The sequence below is a fragment of the Cynoglossus semilaevis genome, chromosome 4 (assembly GCF_000523025.1).
Source record: "Cynoglossus semilaevis isolate Cse_v1.0 chromosome 4, Cse_v1.0, whole genome shotgun sequence".
Classification (NCBI taxonomy): Eukaryota; Metazoa; Chordata; class Actinopteri; order Pleuronectiformes; family Cynoglossidae; genus Cynoglossus; species Cynoglossus semilaevis.
Genome location: NC_024310.1, coordinates 10,907,440 through 10,916,401, shown reverse-complemented (window position 1 = coordinate 10,916,401; position 8,962 = coordinate 10,907,440). Strand labels below are relative to the sequence as shown.

General features: G+C 42.2%; 2 protein-coding genes and 1 long non-coding RNA gene across 4 annotated transcripts in view; 1 reads left to right on the top strand and 2 right to left on the bottom strand.

Annotated features, from left to right (window-relative positions):
* The window catches only part of LOC103378082 (uncharacterized), a 15,661-nt gene extending 10,584 nt beyond the window's left edge, over positions 1-5,077 (top strand). The window contains exons 4-7 of the long non-coding RNA XR_521474.3: positions 53-1,472; positions 1,576-1,755; positions 3,582-3,717; positions 4,941-5,077. This is a non-coding gene — a long non-coding RNA (uncharacterized LOC103378082). The remainder of the gene's footprint in view (positions 1-52; positions 1,473-1,575; positions 1,756-3,581; positions 3,718-4,940) is intronic.
* Positions 1-6,083, bottom strand: part of trarg1a (trafficking regulator of GLUT4 (SLC2A4) 1a) — a 15,803-nt gene extending 9,720 nt beyond the window's left edge. For both annotated transcript variants that reach the window (XM_025055328.1, XM_008309145.3), the window contains exon 1: positions 4,973-6,083. In XM_025055328.1, the coding sequence (XP_024911096.1) occupies positions 4,973-5,380 (408 nt within the window). In that variant the 5' untranslated portion in view covers positions 5,381-6,083. The remainder of the gene's footprint in view (positions 1-4,972) is intronic.
* A 38-nt stretch (positions 6,084-6,121) lies between these two features.
* Positions 6,122-8,962, bottom strand: part of aipl1 (aryl hydrocarbon receptor interacting protein-like 1) — an 11,197-nt gene continuing 8,356 nt past the window's right edge. The window contains exons 4-6 of the mRNA XM_025055329.1: positions 8,807-8,962; positions 8,248-8,389; positions 6,122-7,916 (exon numbers count right to left, since the gene is read on the bottom strand). The exon at positions 8,807-8,962 is cut by the window's right edge and continues 3 nt beyond it. Of these exons, the coding sequence (XP_024911097.1) occupies positions 7,717-7,916; positions 8,248-8,389; positions 8,807-8,962 (498 nt within the window). The 3' untranslated portion in view covers positions 6,122-7,716. The remainder of the gene's footprint in view (positions 7,917-8,247; positions 8,390-8,806) is intronic.

The following is an 8,962-nucleotide window of genomic DNA, read 5'->3' as shown; positions in this document are numbered from 1 at the left end:
TCTGTCTATCTGTCTATCCGTCTATCCATCTATCCATCTATCCATCCAACAGATAACAGATTGACAAGTAGAGTCCTGTCTTAATGCAACTCTAGTGAGTTTCTTCTGTCTGGGATTGTGGGAAGACACATGGAAGACCTTGTGATGTTTATGGCTGTAAGGCAAGTGTACAAACCACTGTTCCATTGCGTTTCCTATCATTATTTTCAGTGTCTTATTAATGAAGCCTGCTGTCAGTATTTTAGGTTACAGTCCGGTTTGGAGGAAAGTTACTGATACAGCAAGCTATCATCAATGTCAATCATTCAACCGTATCTCCTCACCATCGAAACATAATCTGTTCTGTGGAAGACAGCTTTTTTTTTTTTTGTCTGACGTTGTAGTATAGCACACAGGTGCTCAAAAGGAGGTATGCAACCCCTAAGTGGTCCATGGATGTACTGCAGAAGGGTCATGAAATTTCTTGGTTGCTTAGACAATATTTAATGTTTTAATTAAATCTCAGTACATTATGGTCAACCTAACATCTTGTAACAAATGGATAAATTGCAGTTGATGTATTTGACTTTTGGTCAAATCCCTCCATTAGTTTGTTCATGGCCTAGAAACACTGAAGACCCCTGGTGTTGAAACCCCATAAAGTTGCGGCAGTAATATCATGTGTTATAAACTTAGCATGTTAACAACATGGATCTGTCAGTTTTGTTTTCGATTGTCTCAGGTTTATTGCCCACAGACAGCGTTCATCCCTGCCTCATAGACACTTCGATGTTATTACTTATTACCCCGTGACAGTGTTATCCATGTTCTATTCAGTGTTCTCCACCCCTGAATGACGACCCTCCACCTTCCCGCAGGTTAATGTTGTGTATAAATCACCATGTTTTCTCCTGTAATCTCAGCTCAGTCTCGGGTCTTTCTGGCTGTAGCGCAGCGATAGCCCCTCATATTATTAGCAACAGCAGTATAAGGCTGCGGCTGGCTACAGTATTAGATTGCTAATAAGAAGTAATTTGCCTACACACACGCATACACATACACATACACACACTCAGCCATCCAGTGCATCCTTGTGAGACAATATTTCACAGGCAAATCTGCCGAGCGTGCAATATCGCTCTTGCAGTTTGGACCTTCCCATTACCGGGATAGGCTGGTGAGGGCAGTAAAAACCTATTACCCCTGCCGCTCCAATCCCCGTAATTGACTGCACATCTCTAGCGTTTGCCAGGCACAAGCCCCTCCAACCAGAACATCTGTCAGAGTTCTGTGGCAGCGGCCAGCTGGATGGTGAGTTCCAGGCGCTCCTGCTGCAGTGGTGGTGGAGGATGATGGATAGATGGTACATCAACTGCTCTACGCTCTACAATGTGTGATTCACAAAGCGGCGGAATCTTTTTCAAGGCTCAGTCAAGTGGTTCTGACAAGACTTTCCTGTAGTTAGTCAGAATGTTCCAAGACCAAAAATCCAGGTATAAAACCAACAAATGAAATCCCTCGCACGTTCTCTAGTTAATCCTTTTATGTCAGAGAGTTGGTTCTGTCTGAATTTTTTTTAATTGTTCTTTGCATAAGAAAATCATCCGATGGAGTTCAATCTGTGAGAAAGCATGACAACGGCAACAATTGTCACCCCAAGAGGAACCACATACTTGGCGCCTCCAAGGGGCGGCCTGTTGAAGCACATCTGCTGTTACGCAAGAATTTACACAAGTGTGGGACCTGTGCATTCATCTACCATAAAACCAATGGAAGGTGAGTAGATGTTCTACAGCCGGTCAGTGTGTAAAAAGAGTGATTGAAAAAAATGTTGATGTAAATAAAGTTGGCTAATTCTGCGGTGCTGAAAACCCAAAAAAACATGTGCCTTTGTAAAAACACAGACTCATAAAATCCTTAGTATTATTGGTCGTTATAAAAATCGAATTTCAGATATTTCACCCCAGTGTTGCTTAGGGTACTAACAGCAAATTTCCTTCAACTTTCCCGAAGAGTCCATATTCCAGAGAATATCAGCACTTAGTGATGACCTCACTCTCTAGGGTTTCCTGCTGCCGACCTGGGCACTTTACTTTCTCATTCATTCCTTCACAGCTGCTGTAAACGTGGGTTTTCCTGCTCTGACTCACCTGCACTTATCACTGACATCACTGTGGTGTGAGATCTGATTCCTGCCTGTAATCCAGTGGTAGGAACTACTTTATGGCCATTTTCTCTCTCTCTCTCTCTCTCGCACTCATCTGCCCTTGCAGCAAAAGATGTTTTTATCTCCTCTGTTAGGGCCATATCCCATTTCCATACCCTCAGGAAAGAGAGAGGATGTTGATCGCTGCCACGGAGACATCTAACTGCTGCAATCTGCCCTCTGCAGAGGAACCAAATTGACTTCTCTCGCCTTCTATTGAGTTAGTGACCAGCTCTAGTTTCTCCCCCCTCCGCTCCCCCCTCTCCTGCCCTCTGTCCAAATCTCTCCATATCTGCCACACGAACCAGCACGTGGTTTGCCTCCCATTAGCCGAGTGGCTCTTTTGTCAGTGGGTTCAGGATGTTGGTTCGCTTAATTGCGGGCCGTCCCAGAGCACACTTCCTGATTTTCCCTTTGGTGTGTAGTTGCCCACAGGATTGAGGCTACAAAACTAATGGCATTACAGCATTCAGCCCCCTTCACCGCCTTGTCCCCTCCACCCCTGTAATGTAGGTCCGCTGCCGTACGGTGTCAGAAGTAAAGCGCGTCGAAAAAACACAAATGGCTCTGTCAATAACTACTAAGTGGCCATCAGCCAACAGAGGTTACAGTAAAGGCCTGACACAACAGAAGTAGCACTGATGGCACTTAAAGACTGCTGCTAGAACACTGCAGGAGAGACCAGAGCTTAATGCAAACGTCTGTCAGAGGTCTGATTTACAGCCGCTGCACCAGCTGATCACCCTCCTCCGCTACCCCTGCCCGGATACTTTCACACAGACACATACACACAAGAGGCTCGGCTGGGGTACATCATATCTGTTGAATGAAAAAAAAAAAAAAAGAAAAAAAAATCCTGTCATGCCAAGGCCATTAAAATGTAATGTAGTAATTTAGATTAGTTTTATTTTTTATAAAGTAGCTCACTGAAACTATTTTAACTGCTACTATAATCCGTTCATTTGTTATTTATGTTGTCAACACATCACCAATCGATTAGAGCAAGACCAGTTGAATATTTGTGAATTTGTTCACGCGTATAAAACATAATTCTGTTTGTAATCTAAACTTATTGCTAAAAATTAAAAAAGAGGGAGTTTTTTCTTCTGTGTTGTTGTCCAAAGACGTCTGATTTTCTCCTTTTTCCCAAAGAAAAATTACACAATTTTGTTTCAACCGTCCAACCAATATAAAGACAAAGGACCAACATGATGAAGCACAGCGCCACCAAGGTGGTGATCAATCACTCCAGTTACTGCATGCACTGCCAAAATGTAGAAAACCTGGCCAGAATTCCCCCTTTATTTGGACAACACCCCAGCCAAACTGAAATGAAAAGCCGTTGCATCGTTATCACCGTAGACTGAGAGCACCTTCTCATTTTCTCTTATCACAGAATCATCACCGTGCCGAGACTTTTCCCTGCACTGCAGACCTGTGAGCACTGCAGAGGGTGACAGTGGGACAGTGTCAGTTTTCAGCCAGCGTCACATGTCTCCACCGTCTGGCCTGACACGTCGGCAGGTGCAAAGGTACGGTAGTAGTGAAATTGTGTCATAAATATTGTCAGAAAAAAAAAACATTATTTAGCATCATTAAAAAACACCACAGGTTCAGCTGTCAGCAGCAGCTGCTGAAAATCTGTGTAAAATGAGGTGTGCCTCTCTCTCTCTCTGTGTGTGTGTGTATATTTGTGTAAAGTTGAGTTGGTTACTTACAGTAATTGGAACAAATTGTGAATCATTTTGACGACCAGGAGTCTCACAGAGACCAAAGTCTGGCACTAATGAGGCAGAACCTCGTTTCTCATTTTTCAAGTTTGAGTTTGGATTAATTGGTAATTTCATGTTAAAGTTACAGTTAATGATCACAGTGTAAGTTATTGATATGATTCTGTCAACACTTAGAAAAACCCAAAAGGTCAAAAAGTCCTAAAAAGAATATCAGTGAATACATGTGTTTGTGTGGTTTAGGTATGGCTGCACTTGTAGGGACATGCTGTTGGTTAAATGCTTTGCTGCGGGGACGCTTTGTTCTAGTGGGGACATTTTTTTGGTCCTCACCAGGAAGATTATTTTGAGGCGTTCAAACAAAATTCAAATTTGGCACAGGTTAGGGTAAGAGATTAGGGAACACATGTACTACTGTATGGGGGGGCACTTTGAGGTAGTTTGGAGATAGGATTAGCATGAGGGTCAGATTAGAGTCATATGAAGGATTAGGATTATATATATATGTTAAAGACAGGGTAAACGGTTATAGGAAGCATTATGTCTTTGCAACGTAATCACAAAACACAGTGTGTGTATGTGGGAGGGTGGGGGGTAATATGTGTGACAGTGAGCGACGTGTACCCCAGCATATTAGCCGATGTAGTTTTTTTTTAATCCACCGTGCATGCACATATACAGTAACTTAACTACTGACACTTAGCCGGATTAGCATGAGGGTCAGATTAAGAGCTAACCATACAAGTTTAAAACAGTTCTTAATTATTTAAAATATGTTCAGCAATTTATGCCGAAAACGTTTGGGCTTGAAAATACAATTGAGCAAATGACGTCATTAATTTATGTTCAGTTACATCAGGAAAACGTTGGCTCTGATAATTATAATTATATTTTAAATATTTTGTAACAATTCCTATTAAATATATTGCATATAAAGTTTTTTTTTCACCAATTTTCGTTGCCAAACTTGTGGTTTCTCATTTTTCTCCCCTCATTCTCCCGTTTCATATTCTATCGAACTGCAGGAACGATTAAATCGGAAGGTACCAGAACCTACCATGATGGAGTAAACCAGCGCCACGATGCTGACGGGCCACACTGGGCAGAAGCAAGAGAAGATGACCAGCAGCAGGTAATCCTTGGGCATCGGGGTCTCCTGCACGCCGACGTTCCCGGTAGAGGAGCGGCTCAGACTAACCTTAGACGGGGAAAGAGGCGGGGCGGCGGACAGCTGACCCACGGAGCCCGACCTCAGGGCCACGCCGTGGCCGTTCTGGTCCGCCTCCAGGCCCTTGTCGCTGCCCACGCTGGCCGTGAAGGAGGTGGAAGATTTCATGCCGTTGCCCCCGGGCTCCGTGATAACCGTCAGCAGTTTCTCCGTTTCCTGGGAGTCTGCTGGAGGAGCGCCCACTCCACCCTCACCCACGTTAGACTTTAGGAAGTCGGCGTCCGTGTTGATGGCCATGTTCAGCTCTCGGATTATAACAAACTCAACTTCAGACTAAAATAAAAAGAAAAACCAGCAACACGGGATCGATGAGTCTGTCTTAACTAAGGATGCTCTGGTATTCCATGTTGATCTCAAGTTATTTCTTCAGGAGAGTGTGATCAAATCAGATGCTCTGGAAAAGACTGTGTGAAAACAGATAAGTCTCCGGATTCTCAGGAAAAACACGAGAGGAAAGATGTGAGGTGAGGGGGAGCTCCTCTACAGATCAGTCTCCATCCTCACTCAGTGTTCTACACAGTCGCAGTTTGACTCCTTTCCAAAGAGCAGAAGATTGGAAGATCTCATCATCCACCGTCTGAAGAGTCCAGCCTGCGGTGATCCAGTGTCTGCAGCAGCCTCAGCTTCAGTGACTGGCTGTTTTTTCCCCCCCGACCTGTGATGAAGAAAGAAACAGTGATGAAGATGCAGCAGCTTCTCTCTCAGCAGTCTCTCCTCTTCTGCCTCCACGCTGCTGCAGAGCCCACACGACTTAACTTGGGACCCGTCAAGTCAGCAGATGTGAGCAGAGCGTTTCCGGTGATAGAAAATAAAAGCTCGGTTAACCCGCAGCGTATATTAGGTTTTCTACTACTACCACCGTTGCTACTAATACAACTGCTACTCACACCAATACTACGAACTTTAAATAGTAATAATAGTAAAAAAAAGAGTAACAACTAAACAAACTAACAAACAAACTAAACACAACTAAACAATTACAACAACTACAAGAGTAATAATCAATCTAGTTATTGTTGTTTTACAATTGTTACTATTACAGAATTAAAGGTTGATTACACAAAGTCCTTCAAATTTTATATTACAAAACTACTACTATTACTACCACCACCACCACGTCTGATTAAAATATGATAATAACAATAATAATAACAATTACAACAACAACAATAATAACAAATAATAATAATAAATTATCATTATTTTCTTTATTCACATTTTCCTCTAAATCAAAACATTTGTAATATTTTTAAATGAGTAGTTTTTTATTTGTTTATTCATTCATTCAAATTGTTCAATGTTCTTTGTTCAAATACAATGGACGTCACAAATGCAATTTTTTTCCCCCATAGCTATTGTTCATTTCATACGTTCACAAAGCTAACGGTTGTATTTTATTTTCTGCTGCCCACCACTTCACTTCCTGCTTTCTTTTACTAACTTGACAAACGTTTCATCTTGGAACCCCCTTCCTTCCCTTCCCTTCCCTCTCCTCCCCTGCCCTCCCCTCTTCTCCCCACCCTACCAATCCTTTTCTTCCCCTCTCTTCAACATCAGCACCAGTAGTTTATGGAGGAGAGCCAGCAGCAGCAGATTGTGCTGCTATGCAGAATTTACTCGCTCAGTCAGTGTCATAGTCCAGAGCGGGTTCAGTGAAGCTCACAGCACAGATCAGCGTCTCCCCAGTCATTCTATCGGACATTCGGGGAAAGAAACAACTTACATATAATTCATTTTTTCCTCTTTTTCTGTAAAAACAAATGTCTGTTCCAGATCCACCACATCATTAGAGCTCCAGTGACACATGACACGGAACATGAGTCAGAAATCACCATCGTTTTATTCTATATTTTTCAATCCTGACTCATTGATTTTCTCGATTGTTGGACTGACGCGTTAGCATTGGTCCAGACAGACGGCTGCAGTGCAACTGTGACCTGTGGTGGCGCTGGAGAACAATGCAGTCAGTGACTCTTTAGTTGTAATTGAGCTGAGCGTGGTGCAAAACCACCGTGTTTTCAGATGACTTACTTTATCTATTCGTTCATGTTTGCTTGTATGTGAAACTAGTACTTCTCTGTCCGCCTTTGTCTGCCGCACCGTGTGTTTTCTCAGTGACAAAAGCTCTGAAATCCGTGCAGATAGAGAAGACTGCAGGGAGACGAGCAGCATATATGAGTCAGATCGTTTACATTTATAGGCCCCCAGACTCCTCGTGAAGAACTGATGCTGCTCAGATTTTTTTTTTCTCTTTGAACAGTAGCTGAGACAAAAATGATCACAACTGTGCGCCGAGCGCCCTCTTGCGGAGAGACAGTGTCTTTACAAAAAGAAGAAGAAACAAAACAACGTTTTTTGCCCCATACTGTGGATATGTGTAAACTTAAATAGATATATAAAACCCTCTAAAAAATTTTTTATCATTAAAATCATTAAATTTAGAAATGAAGCTGAAAAGTAAATTAAGAAAAATAAGAAAAAATTAAGTGGATTTTTTTTTTTAAATTTCAACTCTAAATAACAAATGTAAACATCTGATGGACTCTTCTCTATCGTTAGCTGCAGGAACCTTCTCAGAACATGCCCTTGTATTTCTTCTTGTCCTCCTCGTTCTTCTCCTCCATGCGCATGTTGAGAATGGCCAGTTCCTTCTTCACGGTCTTCTTCATGCCCGGTTCAAGGTCCAGCACTCGGTCAAAATCCTGCCGTGCCTCGGCTTCGTTCCACACTTCCATGTGGGCCTTCCCTCTCAGGTAGAAGGCCTTCATGGCCCCTGGAGGATGAATGAATGAATGAATCTTTATTTTAGACAGTTTCCTGTGTGAATTAAAACAGTAGTGACTGCATTTCATGGCCCTGGAACAATGTTAAATAAAGTTTGTTCCTGTCAGTAATAAATCAGAGAAACAGACATTTTTACGAGGTCAGACTTCTGTAGCCGTACGGACTTTATTTTATAGCTTCCGTAAATATGTTTATTATGTTTGTTAAGGTCAGAGTAAACTGGGGCTGTTTTAATGCTCACGCAGCACAACACCAGTTATAAATCCACCAAGTGACAGGAAATAATGTTAGTCCAAGACTCATGAAAGATGATGTCAGACCTGGATGCTGATTGATGATGTCACTGGTGTGCTCGATGACCTCGTAGTACTCCTCAGTGCGAATCAAACACTGGCAGTAGTTCAGGGTTAAGGTGTTGGACATCTTCTCCAGCTTCATCCAGGGAACTTCCCAGGCTTTCTCCTGAACCGGAAACATCAAGAGTAAAATTCTCACGCTTCAGGACACAGGGGAAAGTTCTTGGTAGATAAAAACTTTTATTTTTTTTAACAGCCAAATAGCTAATGAAACAGTAAATATAAAATGTTTATATTTTGTAAAATCCATCTTCCTAGTTTTTGAGCCTGTTTTATATATATGTATATACTTATATACATATATATAAATATATGTATATATTTATATAAATATATGTATATATATATATATAATTTATTTTTGACCTCACAGCCATGTATTAATAAAAGTTTCAGACAGTGGTCGCAGCAGTGTTGACGATGATCTCTGTTGACATTTCATCACAGATCAGTTCTCTTCCCCTTGTTTCGACGTTTGTCTCTGGTTCAGTTCTTCTTGCAGCGGCACCTCAGTTTTGTTTACCTTGGTCTGAACGTTCTTGATGCAGATGATGGCCTCCTTGTACTTTTGCATTGCCTCTTGGTAGTGCCCCTGCTTGTAGAGCTTGTTACCCTGACCGTGCAGAACCGGAACCACCTTCAGTCTCTCCTCGTCGCTCAGAGCCCATGACTCCCTGTT